Source organism: Microcaecilia unicolor, chromosome 5 (genome assembly GCF_901765095.1).
Source record: "Microcaecilia unicolor chromosome 5, aMicUni1.1, whole genome shotgun sequence".
In the NCBI taxonomy this organism is placed as follows: Eukaryota; Metazoa; Chordata; class Amphibia; order Gymnophiona; family Siphonopidae; genus Microcaecilia; species Microcaecilia unicolor.
This window is the reverse complement of record NC_044035.1, coordinates 165,914,171-165,930,759: the sequence shown is the minus strand read 5'-3', so window position 1 is coordinate 165,930,759 and position 16,589 is coordinate 165,914,171. Positions and strand designations below refer to the sequence as shown.

At 41.3% G+C, this 16,589-nt stretch overlaps 1 protein-coding gene across 14 annotated transcripts in view; it reads right to left on the bottom strand.

The window, feature by feature from the left end:
* PAX2 (paired box 2) overlaps positions 1-16,589 on the bottom strand; it is a 321,986-nt gene that overhangs the window by 226,436 nt on the left and 78,961 nt on the right. For all 14 annotated transcript variants that reach the window (XM_030203535.1, XM_030203533.1, XM_030203541.1 and 11 more), the window contains exon 4: positions 2,553-2,638. In XM_030203535.1, coding sequence (XP_030059395.1) covers positions 2,553-2,638 — 86 coding nt within the window. The remainder of the gene's footprint in view (positions 1-2,552; positions 2,639-16,589) is intronic.

Here is a 16,589-nt window from a genome sequence, read left to right as displayed (position 1 = left end):
GCCTTAAATCTGGAGCTTAGACTTGTAAGAACTTGGAACAGAAATGTCCGGCCGATATGCAAAATGATTTAAGTGGGCAGGAGAGGCTCCTGTCGGTCATCCATACCTCCAACCTCATTCCACCCTGACACTATCCAAGGTTGTCAGTACAGATTTCCAGTGACACTATCCAAATAGGGTAAGATTTTATATATGACACTAAAACAATTAGTACCGAAAAAAGCACTATTCTATAAACCACGCTTAAAGTTAGACATGATTTATAGAATAGCGCTTAGGCATGGGAATTATGCCTAAATCTATTTGAAGAGACCGTATCTTACTGGTGTGGTGACTTAAATCTAACATCCACTTAATTCTGTCCCAACAATCCCAATTCTTATCATATTGGTGTTGTACAAATCTTCATTGATCTACCCATAGCTTTCAAATGATTTTTCTTTATAGTTTTTTCCTTTTTTAAGCTTTTTTTTTAATAAAAGTAGAAGTCCTTAATAGTCATAATCTGGAAAGGTACTAATTTATAACTTTAATTTTTGAGATGCATATTGAAATTACTTAACTTTGGCAGTGATTTTTCAACCGAGTCAAACCTGCACCATGAATGCATGGGGCGTTGTTCCCAAATGGTTATGCTGTCAGCTACTCTGAAGATCCCCGTTAGGAAAGTAACGAAAGTCAGCATAAAGATTTAAAAGTTATGTGCTTTTGGACTGTGTATATGATAAGAATTGGGATTGTTGGAACAGAATTAAGTAAATTTAGGCGCAGCCATTTGTACCAGCTGAAACACTGTGCAAAGGTATGCACCTAAATTAGGCACATATCCCTGTAATTCTATAACAATGCGTGTTAATTGTAGGAACACCCCAATTAAACCCTTTTCCAGATCACGCATAAATTTTAGACACAGATCCCCTGCCTAAATTTATGTACACAAATGCCAATTAAATCTAATTAGTGCCAATAATTACTTGTTACAAAGCCAATTATTGGCCCTAATTAGCTCATTATTCAATTACATTGCATGTGCAAATTGGGTGTGCGCCAAAATTGGCGCATGCAAGTTTTGGTGACTTTTATGGAATTAGGGGGATAGTGCCACTGAAAATCCATGGATAAGGCTTTTGAAAGACTGCATCTTCTTTGCAAATAGTACACATTCTTTTGAAAGAGTGTCCACTATTATCAACAAACAAAAAAAAAACATGATTTTTTTTAATCATTGTTTTCATTCATTGACGACATGTAACTACATAGGATATGTTTTTCACATATCCCATGTCTTTGCAAACAACAGGCCATCCCTAAATCTATCTATCTATCGATCTATCTATCTATACACAGTGTTTAAAAAAACACTATATAAAGCTTGTTTTCTGTATAACTTTGGAGCAACAACAGTGAAGTGGGCCACAGATGGAACAACAAGGTGAAGGTGATATGGAGGAAGCAGATTTTATTGAAAGACCCAATAAGGCCCGTGTTTTGGCAAGTGCTTGCATGAGGAATCAAAATTGATCATCACAGCAGTACAGTACTTGCTATATACTTGATGTTCTAATACTATGATTACCAAATTTACATAGGAAGCGCTGTACTGCTGTGACAAATAATTTTGACCTCTGATACAGGACTTGCCGAAACACGGGCTGTGTCGGGTCTTTCAATAAAATCTGCTTCCTCCATATTGGCTCCACCTAGTTGTTCCATCTGCAGCCCGCTCCACTGTTATTGTTCTACGTTTGTTTTATGTTGCTCTTTCCATCTAGTCTGCTCTGTTCTGCATAGCTCTTGTCAAAATTGAACCAATTTCAATAAGATTTGGGATATATCATCCTGAATAAATTTGCAGTAAGCCTACACTCATGGTGGCCACCTCACTGAAATAATACCACTCCACTACCTGGTTCTTCAACTGTCATGATGTTTTCTTCAGTGCGAACTGATTAGGCCTGTCAAATCCTGACTGGCTATCAGTTGAACCCATTTCTCATAATTTCTTCAAAACATATTCTACATTCACCCTCTTCCACCTTTTCTGGAAATGCACCACCCTATGAAAAGCATGATCTTACTCCAGATACAATAAGGATCAGCTCTTTCTGACTGAAAACCATGGTAACTGTTTATGTTTAAAGTAAAATGGTGCCTGTACATATCATGATGATAATTACTAGGTGGTGGCAACATCGTTTAAGTGAGGTGGCCAGCATGAGTGTAGTCTTATTGCAAATTTATACAGGATGTTATATCCCAAATGTTATTGCAATTGGTCAAATTTTGATAGAGTTATGCAGAAAACACACTTTGTATAGTTTATTTTTTTTTTAAATAGTATATATAATATCTATATGTATTTCTAGATCCACCTGACAGATCTAGAAATATATATACATATAATATTGATCCTATTTGCAAAGAAGTGGAGAAATATATTTGTGGGCAAGATCATATATGTGTTTAACAGGATTCAGCTATGATTTGTACATATTCACCCATCTACGAGTCTCTCCCTGCCCCCCATAGCTGTCAGCCAGGGCTGCTCTTACCAATCGTATGCCCCGGTGCACTCACTGGGGTTCCAGTCCCATCTGGGGTCGGGTGAAAAGGCTGCTGAACTTTGGTCCTGATGATCCTGCGGAAATGAAAAACAAGTAGGCCTCAGAGCTAATGTCTCCAAATATCTCAAACCTGGACTCACAAAATAACCTGTGCATAAAGGTAACCAGTTCATGCATACCAATATTGTAAAGCCTTTTAAGATCTGAGGAAGAAAAGAGGTTGGTGTCCTAATCTGGTCCTGGAATGAACTAAAGTCACCTAAAGAAAGTGTTTACAACATCTCCAAGTGTTTCTACAAACACCCTGAAAAACATGGTCCCCATCCCTTTCCTTTCATATGAACAAATTGTGGAGTTTGAGTACCTATTTTGTCATGAGGAAAAGTAAGAATGTAGAATTCAAACCCAAATAGTTTCAGATGATGTCAATAAACCCTGCCCAATAATTTCCTGGCCTTAATGGAACATTTTGGACCTACAATGCAGTATCAATCAGAGGTGCTTTACATACAACCCTATTCAGTGCACTAGATAAAGGATTCATGGGGGGCACTGGTGACGGATGGAATTTGACAATTCTGCTTCTATAGTGTGTCACATGACTGATAACATCATGGCTTCCTTTCCTACCTTGACCTTCATTCCATTAAGTATTCTACGATGTAACATTTGTAACAGGCTGTTCCTTATTCTGACACTAGAGGCACAGGGTTAATTTTACTTTTAGAGCTAAATGTGTACAAATAATTCTTTAAAAAGCACTCTGCAGTCCTGTAGATGCCAGGCATGGTGAAATCTCAACATAATATTCCTGGATCACAGAGTTTATTTTATTTATTTATTTGTATTTATTAACTGCCTTTAAGAAGATGTTCAGCCAAGGCTGTCATCGATGTTCTCTCTAAGGACCGCCCTGGCATGTGTAATTTTTTTTTTATGTGAGCGAACATTTTTTAAAAACAACAATTTTTGAGCACCAGTATTAGCATGATTTTATAATTTAATTTTGTTTGAAAGTGGGGTCTGTATTTTTTTGTTAGATGAGTCTACGCCTACCATACTGCCACATCTGCCGCCCATCTTCCCAACTGTGAAATTATTCATACAGGGGCTATCTACTTCTAAAAATAACCCCCCCCCCCCCATAACTTCAACTTCACCAAATAGTCCTTAAATCCCCACCCCCACCCCATCACCCCCCTTATTCCCGCAACCTTCTACCCACTGTTGCCCCACAATTAGGGACTATCATGTAATAATCCCCTCCTCTCGACCCCCTCCTCATCCAATCTCTCTATATCAAAAACAGAAAAGAAAAAAGAAACTCCCATGTATCAAGCAAGGCAAGACATTTGAGGGGAAGGCAGGGTCCAGTGCTTCCTGCCAACTGTCCTTAATACAAGTTCTTTCAGCATGCGTGTACACGGAAGTTAGCATCGGCCAACACTGAAGGAGCTACAGAGATTCGTACTGCTGCCCCGAGAAAGATCGCAGGACCCAACAGGAAGGCTTGTCCAGGTTTAATGATGGATACAAATTCTGAAGTTTACTTTCATAGCATTTTTTTCTCATGGGTTAGATTTGGTGTCCTGACTTTCCAGGTGCATCAGGGGAAGGGAGCAAAAGGGGGGACAAGACAGTTCACAAATACAGCCAAACCACAAGTTAAAAGTAATCAAAATGTTCTTTAATATTGTGATGCAAACAGAAATATAGATTGAAACCTGTTCACTCACAACTTAGGGTTGCATATAAATCTGCAGGGAGTTCAATATCAAACAAAAAGAGGTCTGATTCCTACCAGACCAAAGAATATTTCAGTGTGTACAGAGTTGCAAAAAGTGCAAAGTTTTCCTACCTCCCAGTTACCCCTTAGGTCCTTCACAGGTACGTTGTGTAAGCATGCTCTGGAGATCTGTTTCTTCCTGCTCTGGGCCTCTATGGCCTATCTGGGCTCTGGAGTTTTATCTGACCTGTCTGAACGATATCTTCCCTGCTGTGACCAGACTGAACCATGCCCTTCTTACTGAATCCACAAGAGCTAGGCTTCTTAAAATGGCCCTGTGAGGGAATGTTGTTCAGTGAAACCAGCAACTTCCTATGCACTCCATCAGAGCACATAACTATTTCTGTTGCCTTTCTAAAGTAGACTTAAAAGAGGCACCTTTTTCAATGTTGACATAAGCACCATGACTTCCTATGGAGCAATTTCATAAGTGGGTATCTCCTTTTAAGCATCTCAATCACACATGAGAGGAGCATATTTTATAATGACACCTGGATGCTTAGGTGTTGTTTCAGGATACTGGCAAACTTGGTATTGGTGCACCTAACATTTGGGTGTTCTCAGTTAAACTAACCATACAACTGGTGTATCTGCGGCATGGGCACATGTAACTTACACTATTCTGTAAGTTATATGCATAAGTGGGAGTCCTGACCATCTCAGGCCCGTGTTCCATCCACATGTATGCCTCCTTTGCAGTTACTTGCCATAGCACTTACTCATGCCCTTAGAAAATAGCATTTATGATGCTTATGTGCATAAATGTTCACTTTTGCCTACATATACATTTCAAATGGTGCGTAAATATTTGTGCCCTGTTATAAAAGTGTCCTTATGTGTCTATGAGAAAATATCATGTTTAATCAGGTCCATAGTTACTTTGCCTATAAAGCTATTCATGGAGGGGCATTTTCAATATGATATCTTAAGTCAGACATTGAACGTTTTGCACAAAATGTACAAAATCCGAACAAGAAATAAGCCCATCTCTTTTTTTGAAACTACCATTTTGAACAAGGGTTTGTACTTTGGATGTTTTTTCTTGGTCCATTTTCAGAAAAAAAAAAACGAGTAAGTGCAAAATGTAGAGAATCAAGCCATTGGGTTATAGGAGGCACCAGCGTTTTTAGTAGACTGGTCACCCAGACATTTTAGGACAGCAATGGATAACCCTAGGGGCCACTGCAGTGAACTTCAAAAAATGCTCCCAGGTATACATCTCACTGTTTCTCCCTTATCTTGTCCTCTGAGCCTCTAAACCCCACCCAGAACCCACTGCACCCCACCGTACACCACTACAAAAGCCCTTATGGGTGTAGGGTGACACTTATATGAGGGCACAGTAGAGTTTGGGTGACTTTGGGAGGGGTCACAGTTTCCACCACAAGTGTGACAGGTAGAAGAAGATAGGGACCTGAGTCCCCCACTCCATAGTATACTGCACTGACCACTACAATACTCTAGGGACCTGCATGCTGCTTTAATAGACCTGGCTATAACATCTGAGGCTGTCATAGAGGCTGGTAAGTCATATTTGTATTCATATTTTTGAGGGCGGGAGGGGGTCAGATACCACTGAGGGTGTATTAAGGGGGTCACCCCTGATTCCTTCCAGTGACCATCTGGCCATTTAGGACACAATTTTGTGCCTTATTCGTTCTGAAAGCAGGTCTAGACCAAAATGTTCAAGTTTCAACCCCAGACATTTTGGATTTGTTCCATTATAGTTGTAAAATGTCCAGGTGTTAGGAACACCCTAAGCCTGCCCCTGAAATGCCCCTGACATGTCCCCTTGTGATTTGGACACATTGCAGACGAATTGCATAGATAAACATACGCAAAATAGTTTTAGAATATACCGAATATGGACATTGAAAAGAAAAATGTCCAAATGGTGCTTGATGACACTTTTTGGACATTTTTCTCTTTCAAAAATGAGCCCCCTAGTCTCACCCTGCTACAACATACCTGACTTACAAAATCACCATGGAAGTTCAATCATTTTTAAGTTGATACAATAAACAGCGGGAAGCTTAGAAAAGTGATTTCTTTTGGAAACTCTGTGCTAAATAAGAAGTAAATATGAACAGATTTAGTGCACACTCCACGTTAATGCATGCATATGGAATTACTTACAATACTGTGATGTGTGCTAAAAATTAGCATGCACTTGTACTTACATTTCAGACCTGAAACTTTCCTTCAGTTCCTGAGCCAACGTAGTTTTAATTTCCATTTACTTCAATGAGAAGTGAAATGGAAGTTAAAAAAATAAGCCACAAAAAACCTGGGATCTCCAAGCTGAGAACCCTTACATAAGTACATAAGTATTGCCATACTGGGGAAGACCAAAGGTCCATCGAGACCAGCATCCTGTTTCCAACAGTGGTCAATCCAGGTCACAAATACCCGGCAAGATCCCAAAAATGTACAAAACATTTTATACTGCTTATCCCAGAAATAGTGGATTTTCCCCAAGTTCATTTAATAACGGCCTATGGATTTTTCCTTTAGGAAGCCGTCCAAACCTTTTTAAAACTCCGCTAAGCTAACCGCCTCTACCACATTCTCTGGCAATGAATTCCAGAGTTTAATTACACATTGAGTGAAGAAACATTTCTCCGATTCGTTTTAAATTTACTACATTGTAGCTTCATCGCATGCCCCCTAGTCCTAGTATTTTTGGAAAGCGTGAACAGACGCTTCACATCTACCCATTCAACTCCACTCATTATTTTATAGACCTCTATCATATCTCCCCTCAGCCACCTTTTCTCCAAGCTGAAGAAACCTAGCCACTTTAGCCTTTCTTCATAGGGAAGTCGTCCCGTCCCCTTTATCATTTTTGTCGCCCTTCTCTGCACCTTTTCTAATTCCACGATATCTTTTTTGAGATGCGGCGACCATCCCTTTGACATGGGAATCATAATGCCCACACAGCCCAAGTCCAGGACTTCCTTTCCCCCATCTTGGAGATGCAAGGCTGGACCCCCAAGTCTGGAACATTTGCATTTTTTAACTCATAGTACCCACCCTCCCCCATTCTCCTGCACTATGCTTTGGTTTTAATTTAGTTTATTCAAGATTTGATATATTGCTTTGCCAAAAGTAACATCAATAGTAGGAAGGAGTTCTTTTCCTTTTTCCTACTATTGACTAATAGGAAAGGAACAGACAATCTATAATAAAAATAATAATAAAAAAAACTATATATACATCGAGGCGGAGCTCCAGTCAGTCCAGAATTTGGCCTTCAAATGTAATTTGAAAAAAAGTAAGCCTTTAAACAGGCTTTAAACTTTTTCACATTTCCTTCAGCTCGAAGGCTGAGAGGGAAATGATTTCGGAGACAAGGGGCCAGATAAAAGAAGGTGGAATCCTGAGTGGTAACCCAACCAGCCTTGGAGGGACATGGAATAATCACCCAGATAGCCAGAGATCAAAGAGGTCTGTTACAGGAGGAAGTCAAAGTTGCTAAGCAACTAGGATCTGTTCGCAATAGGCCCTGTGTGCAAAAAGTAAGATTTTAAAATTGATACGTATTAACTGGGAGCCATTGAAAATGAATGAAAAGAGGTTAAATATGGTCTCAATGACAAGCATTGCTCAAAAGGTGGATGGCAGTGTTCTGTAGTGTCTGAAGAAACATATTAGAAAGGGCAGCATATGGTGGCCACTATCTAAGCTAGTAAGCCCAAAAGGAGAGGGTCAAAGTACACAGCACAAAAGCAGCCAAAAAAAAAAAAAAATCAGCACAAAGGACTTTTAAGCCTAGAGCAGACAATGATACTGACGCCGAAACATGGCCCGTGTCGGGCCTTTGAATAAAGTATCCTTGTCTGCTCCAGTCTTGAAAGCCCTTTGAGCTGTTTTTTTGGCCACTATCTAAGCCCACCATCCGCACTCCCACACATTCAGCTAAGCCTCTACTACCAATTAACCTTCCCCAACCCACTTAAACGTTCCCCCACCCAGCCAATGGTTAGAAATGAGTTATATTAGACTTCCACCTCTAACCATTGAAGTTAAAATGGAAGTTAACTTCAAAATGAATTTTACTTCAGATTTAATTCTACAACCATTTTAGTGCACCTTTTTTACTCACCACTTTGTGCACAAGTTTACCTACTGTGCACTGTGCATCTCATTTGTTTATTATATCAGAAGTACCATAAAAACTTTTCTACTGTAGTAAAAAATGCATTGCTAAAACTTTAGCACTGTACAATGCCTGTATACGTCTAGTAGCACTATAGAAATGATTAGTAGTAGTAGTTGAATTTTGCTGTAGTTCTAGAGGGGAAAAGTTCACCATCTCATCCAAAACGTTGCTACAGATAGAGACTCTAAAGAGTCAAACCTTGCCATAGCAGCCAAGGTTTTTAACGCTGCAGCGGATATGAAAGAGTTTTACACAGCAACACTTTCCTATAACATCCACAGCTTGTAAATTCAATGTAGGTGTAAAAGTCATTACGTGCAATGACACCTCCTTATAATACCCCTCATCTTTCGAGTCGCCATGGATACATCATGGTTTTTTTTTTAAGCTCTGACTGAGACCCACATAAACTAATGGCAATTCTGACTGATTACACTGTCAATATTTTCCATCCTACAGAAACACTGATGGATATAAGGTCACCTCTAACACACTCGGCTGAATGACATTATAAGCAGGTTTTAGTGTAATTGAACAAGCCAACAATGTGGCACAGGAACATGTGTAAAATAGACCATAATACCTTTGGATTGTTATGGAGCATGGTGGGTCTGCACCCCCCCCCCCCCCTCCATGCTCTGGATTACCTGAAAAGTTGGAAGCAACATGACCTGAATATTTTGCTTACCCAAGATATTTGTTTCCTGGACACTCAGCTATACACAGAAATGGTCGTGTCCTATCCAGCCAAAAACACCAGGTCAATATTTAAACACCATGGTCTGCATTCTTTTTAGAAACCACAACATTTAAATAACTGAAAAGAAGCTCTGGAATGAGGGGCATAGGATGAAGGTGAAAGGGGATCGGCTCAGAAAGTAATCTAAGGAATTACATCTTCACAGAAAGGGTAGGGAATGCATGGAACGGCCTCTCAGTGGACATAGTGGAGACGAAGACTGTCTCTGAATTCAAGAAAGCTTGGGACATGTACATAGGATCTATAAGGGAGAGGAAGGGACAGTAGATGGCATGGATGGACAGACTGGATAGGCCATATGCATGAGGCTCATTTTCAAAGCACTTAGCCTCCCAAAGTTCCATAGAAACCTATGGAACTTAGCCTCCCAAAGTGCTTTGAAAATATGCCTCGTCATGGTCTTTAATTGTCTTCATTTTTCTTTGTGTCTATGTTTCTACATGTATAAAATGGTTTGTACTGCCACTAGTGGTGGTATTCAGTTCACTATAATTATAGGGATAAATTTAGGATAGCCATTTCGGTGTCTTCACTCCACCCCAGCATTATGGAGGCAGTTCTATAATAGGGCACTCCATTTAAGCGGCCTTTAATATTACATACTCTGGAATTGCCCAATCAGAGATCAAAAGGTTACAAACCCTCCAAAAAACCATGGCCAGGTTTCTTTGTCACGCCAAGAGATATGTCTGTGTTACCCCAATGATTTCTCTGACTACACTGGCTTCCAATTAAATACTGGATTCAGTTTAAAATGCTTATCTTAATTTTATTTATTTATTATTACACATAGGTATACCACAAGGGGCCTAAAAGGCATCTATGTGGTTTACATAAAACAGAAGAGGAAGAGTAGGTGAGGGGAAAGCGAGAGATGGGAGTGAAAGGGTAGAGAAATTAAGTGCATGTGAATAGAGTATCAGTCCAGAAGATGATTGAAGGTCTCTTTAAACAGATGAGTCTCGAGTAATTTCTTAAAGGTTGGTTGATTCTTGATATGTAAAGGGAGTGAGTTCCAGAGTTTGGGGCTGAGGTAACTGAATGTGGTTTCACGACAAACGGTTAAGTGTAATGCTGAGAGGAGTAACTAGAAGATTATTGTCTGCAGAACAAAGGCAACTTCACTCCTGTAACTCATCTTATGTATCCTGCCTCACGATTCCATACTCGCCAAATCGGTTACTATGTTCCATCAATGACCACTGACTGGTACTCCCTGGTTCTTCAAAGGCCAAATGGGAGTTTACCAGAAACAGGGCTTTCTTTTCCAGGCCCCCTATCTCTGGAATAGCCTGCCTCTTTCACTCCTTGCTCAGACCTCTCTTATGAGCATTCAATCTAACCTTAAGACCCACTTTTTCTGTGTTGTTCATGAGAGTCAGTAGTTCTTGGGACGCATGTTTTGAACCTGAGAAGTGTGCTTGCCTCTTTTGAATGTCTACTGCTTTCCCATTTTTACTCGGATTCCTTTCTTTTTAACTATTTGATTTGATTTTAGTCCTGTATTTGTACATTGCGTAGAATTGCCTAGGCAGCCAACATGATAATAATAAATGATAAACGATAAAGGCACTTGAGCACATAATTGTCCTTTGTAGAATATCAGTGTAAACCTGGCATCAGCACTCCGAAAAGTAGGCAAGAACATTTAGGACAGACCTAAATGCCCCTCTAACAGTTACGTTCTATGCTTTTTGAGTATGTAATTATAGAATCCCAATTAAACAGGGAGGGGCAGGGGCAAGATTCCCCAGGGTCCAGCCTCCAAGTGGGGCCTGGAGCTGGCAGTCCAGGTATGATCCAGCATATTTCCCTCCCTTCCAACCCCCCGTCCTCTGCTTGCCTGAACTCAATGAATGTCAGGCAGCAGTGATCAAGAGAGATTGCTCTGTCATCCACAGACCACAGGTCCTTCTTCCTGTCATTTCCTGCCTATGTGAAAACAGGAAGTTACTTCACAAGAGGAGGAAGAAGGACCCATGGCTCACAGAACAGTCTCTTATGATCGCTGCTGCCTGCTATTCAGTGATTCCAGGCAAGAGAAGACTGTGTGGGGGGGGGGGGGGGGGGAGGTAATGGTGGCGACGGTGGTGGGGGAGGGAGAGTTGCGGGGCCCTTAACATTGTTTGCCCTGGGCCTGGCTTTGCCTCTTGGTTGCCCTGGTGCCACTGAAAATCCACAGAAAGGGCCGCCTAGGGTATTTGTTCAGATAGTGGGCCACTGAAATCTTTCAGCAGCAGAATTTTTGTCATGATATAGTAGATAAAAAGCAAACAAATATTTATATACGATATGGTAGTCATGTGTGATCCAGCTAAACATAGTTCAGGCAGTTTTAAAAAGCCACCCCTGTGCATTAAGCAGGATTTTATGTATGGAAATAGCTCCTCATACAGTAGTGCATCTGAGGTACATATAAAATTACACACGCACAACCTGCTCACACATTACTTTACCAAACTGAGTGCAGTCATTAGTGAGGGCAGGGTTGGGGAGGGAGTTTACATGGATCCACAGACTTTTGAAAATGCAGTAATGTGGACATTCATTAACCTAAAAAAAATTTGTGAAGTAAAGAAAGCATAAATTCCCTGAAGTAATTTTCAAAGCAGAAGTACATAAATATGCATCTGTTTTGAAACTTCTGCGATATCCACACAGTATGAAAGTACGTGAGCTCAGTTATAAAATTAGCCCCTTCGAGGCCTGCAGTCGAGTTAAAAAGTTTTTAGTACTTACTTAGTAAGTCTTTAGAACAGAAAATTACTTTCCAAAGTAGTAGAAGTATTACCACTCAAAAACTGAACATTAATCCTAATCTGAAGTGGTTTTGCTTAATAATACTGTGTAACTCCACTTATGAAATACTTTCTAGATAATATTATGAATTAATTATTTTTATGTCTTCCAAAACTTGACTTCCAAAAACAGCAGCAGACTGAGGAAAAAGCATCTATATACAAATAACATTGGAAGTATAGTCTGAACAACATACATCTGAATGACTGTGAATCACAACAAAGATCTCCCTGATGAAGCCTGTATAAACAAAAGGGTGAAAAGGGACCTTAAACCTATTGGTTGACACTAGAGATGGGCAAAGACCAGTGGAAGGGTTAGGTTAAAACATTTATATTCAGCTATACTCGCTTCCAATAGCATATAAAACAAATAAGAAAAAAAAAGAAAAAATAAATCACAAGGAGAAAGAGATAAAAAGAAATAGGGTTTTTTGCCAATCAAGAGTGGTGGTTCAGCGAATCTGTTAAGACAAAAACATTCAGACCGCTGACATAAAGAGGCATTTTCCCACTTTAAAAATATCTCATCTTTTTAAGATCTCATCTCTAGATAACGTGCACAAAAGTCACGTTTTGGAAGACATAAAAATAATGTATTTATTTATTTATTTAAATTAATTCATAATATTATCTAGAAAGTCTTTCATAAGTGGAGCTACACAGTATTGTTAAGCAAAACCACTTCAGATTAGGATTAAAGTCTTTAGCACACACATTAATGGTGATGTACTAAGTTTTGGCACACTCACTAGAATACTCTTTATTGAAGGGTCCTTTTACAAAGGCGTGCTAGCATGTTTAGTGCACACTAAAAATAAGCATGCGCTAAACGCTAGAGATGCCTATATATTCCTATGGGTGTCTAGCATTTAGCATGTGCTAATCATTAGTTTGTACTAAAAACGGTACCAAATGAGCAAAATTAGAGCACACAGTTCCCAAAATAGTGCAGTGTGCAAAAAGTGCCTTGCAAACATTTTTCCTGTGCTAATTAGCCCAAACTAAAATAGCCTCTTTGTGTAGGGGATTTCATCTCCTCCCCCCTCCCAGTCCAGCTTGAGCCCCATCCAAGTCTGGCTTCATGCTAGATCTGAATCAGGGGTCAGCCCACTTCCCCCCCCAGAAAACCCCTCCCCCATATTTTTCCCACAGATGCTTTGCTATAAAACAATACCTCCCCTAGACCCTCCTAGAATATCTGCCTACCAATACCACATTCCAACCCCTCCCTCACCAGAACTTGCTCTTCCAACAGAATTTTCAGCAAGTTTTGAGGCAGGAAAGAGCCAGACTTCCACCTGCCTCAAAATTTGCTGATAATGTGACCAGAAGGTATGCATTGCGAAAGAGAGCTGAAGAACACTTTGGAGGGAAAATATTGCTGGTAAGGAGGGGCATTATTTGGAGAGGTCATTTGTTGGTAAGGCCGCTTTGTGTGGGGGAGGGGGTGCTCAGGAGAAGGGCCATCCATGGATAGCATGTGTGTGTGTGTGGGGGGGGGGGGGATCGGAAATAGTTCAGAATGGGGATGGAGAAGTGCAAAGAACTGAGGCATTACGGAAGGAACAATTTAATAATTACAAATGTGAACAAAATCTGTTCAAATTAAAAAGCAATATAAACAAACCTTTTTATAAAATATTTTCAAAATACAATACATTATCGATATTACATAAACATCAAGGACTTGCTTTGGCTTATTGCTTGCAGTGGGGTGTAGCAAACAATTGAAAGTGATCGAGCAAAACTGTATAATAGAATCAATTCTAATTGGTACACATGCTTAAACAATTAGACCGACTGCATCAGAAATCTCTCGTCTGTTGTATGGTGTATTGCTCACACCTGAGTAGTGATTGTGAATTATGAAGTCACAGTCACTAGGATTTGTAGAAAGAACTGCCAACAGAGACCCTGATGCTCCAATACCACGCAAACTACCCATTTCTACCTCATGAAGAGTAGTGGGGGTGAGGAGGAGAGACTATGATCAGCAAGTATCAGAGGCAACGCAGCATGGGGCACTCATTGTTTTTTTCACTAGCACTATCTCCCAATCATCAGAAACAAGAGAAAAATAGGTTAGGGCTCTTCAGCTTGGAAAAGAGAAGGACGATTGAGGTCTACAAAATCCTGAGTGGTGTAGAACAAGTACAAGTAAATCAATTTTTTACTCGTTCCAAAAGTACAAAGACTAGGGGACACTCGAGGAAGTTACTTGGAAATACTTTTAAAACAAATAGGAGGAAATATTCTTTTCACTCAACGAATAGTTAAGCTCTGGGACTCTTTAAAAATGGCACTTAACCAGCTATCAGGCGATATTCAGCATAGTATTGCCAGTCAGTGCTTAGTGGATACCCAGTTATATTGCATAATACAATAGACTATCTGCCAATATTCAGTTCACCACCTGCTAACCCCCTTGTTTACAAAGCCGTACTAGCGGCTGCCGTGCAGCAATGCCGTCAGCATTACCGCATCAGCCGGCTTTGTAAACAGGGGGGTAATTATGGTGGTCAACTTAGGCTGCTGAAATAGCAAGCCTATCTTTGGCCGGTTTCAGCTTAACCAGCCAGTGCTGAATATCGGCTTAAGTAAACCGGATATTTAATGCTGGTCACTGGAAATGGCCTGGCTATCATGGAGTAGAGGAGTGGCCTAGTGGTTAGAACACTGGTTTTGTAATCCAGAGGTGGCTGGTTCAAATCCCACTGCTGCTCCTTGTGATCATGGGCAAGTCACTTAACTCTCTATTGCCTCAGGTACAAACTTAGATTGTGAGCCCTCCTGGGACAGAGAAAATATTCAGTGTACCTGAATGTAACTCACCTGGAGCTACTACTGAAAAAGGTGTGAGCAAAATATAAATAAATAAAATACCTCCCATGGTTTGAAAATCAGCCCTTAGTGGATAACATTATTTCATGTGCATGCCTCATCTACTTTTACCCACCAATTCTATAACAGGGGTTGCCTCACTTAGGTGCACTTGTGAGTGTAACTGTACAGAATACTGTCACTTTTGTGAATGAGTGCACACTTAGGACTCAATTCTGTAAATGGTGCCCAAATTTGGGTGCCGTTTATAGAATAGCGCTTTGGTCACAAGGATTTACTCCAGCTGAACTCTAGTGTAAATCCCAGCGCCTCAATTAAGTGCAGATCCCCCAAAGTCTATAACTGCACACAAATCCTAGAAATGCCCCTGACCCATGCTCCTTTTTCAGTTCAACGTGGAAATATTTACACAAACATCTTTATAGAATAGTGACTATAAAGATATGCATGTAAATTCCAATTATTGTCAATTAGCAGTGCTAACTGGTTTATTAAGCAATTAAAGTATGCACACAGTTTGGGCCTGCGCCAAAATTTGTACATGCAGTTTTGAGCGCTATATATAGAATTAGATGATTAACGCCTAATTGCTATTCTGTAAGGACATGCATAACTGGCATGGTGTGTAAATGCAAGGGGACACTCACAGGGTGGAGCATAGGAGGGGAATGGGGAATCTGCCGCCCGAGGCAGGGATGAGATGCCGCCCCTGCCCCAGCCCAGTCTGACATCTCCCTCCTTCCCTCCTCAACCCTCTTCCCTGTGTTTACCTTATTTTTTTCTTTTCCAAAAGTCGGCAGTAATTTCCATAGGCTGCTGTGCTGCGGTGCCACTGGCACTGGCCTCATTGCTCTACTGTGTCCTGCCTCTGAGGAAACAGGAAGTTATGTCACAAGGTGGGCCACAGTAGGGAGAAGAAGAGGCCGGCGGCAGGGCAGCCTATGGGAATTGCTTCCACTGTCACCTTTTGGAAAAGAAAACAATATGGTAAACCTGGGGAAGAGGTTGAGGAGGGAAGGGGAGAGTGCTGCTCCATGGAGAGGCCCCTGCCTCAGTTGGCCTAATGATAGGATTGCTACTTACATGCCCAACTTATAGAATACAGTAACTTAGGCATGCCTTTGCTGCATTTGGGCATCCAGAATTACAAAGGTCAGGGCTGCTGAGATACTGGGCCAGGCCCGGGACAAGGCTGCCCCCAGGGCCCCTGCCCCCCCCACCCCCACCCGAGGTCACCGGGCCCCCCTCCACCCGCCACCAGGCCCTCTCTCCACCCCCGGGCCCTCTGCACAGACCTTAAGCACCTTACCTTCGAAAGCGCAGCAAGCAGCGACAGACCACTCCTTCCTTCCGTGTCCCGCCCTCACGGGTTATGTCAGGCCAGGGTGGGACACGGAAGGAAGGAGTGGTCTGCCGCTGCTTGCTGTGCTTTCGAAGGTGAAGTGCTTAAATTCAATGCCAGGGAGCGACGGAGGGCGGGTGGGCCGGACTGCGGCAGCGAGACTGGGCCCCCCCCCCAGGAGGCCCGGGCCTGGGGAATTTTGTCCCCCCTGTCCCCCCCTCTTGGTGGCCCTGACAAAGGTCTATGGTTGGTGTAACTGTGGGTGCTTAAATCTTAGGTGCACTGATAGCAAGTTATGCTAATATTCTGTACTGGAATCTGGGTGCCCAAATG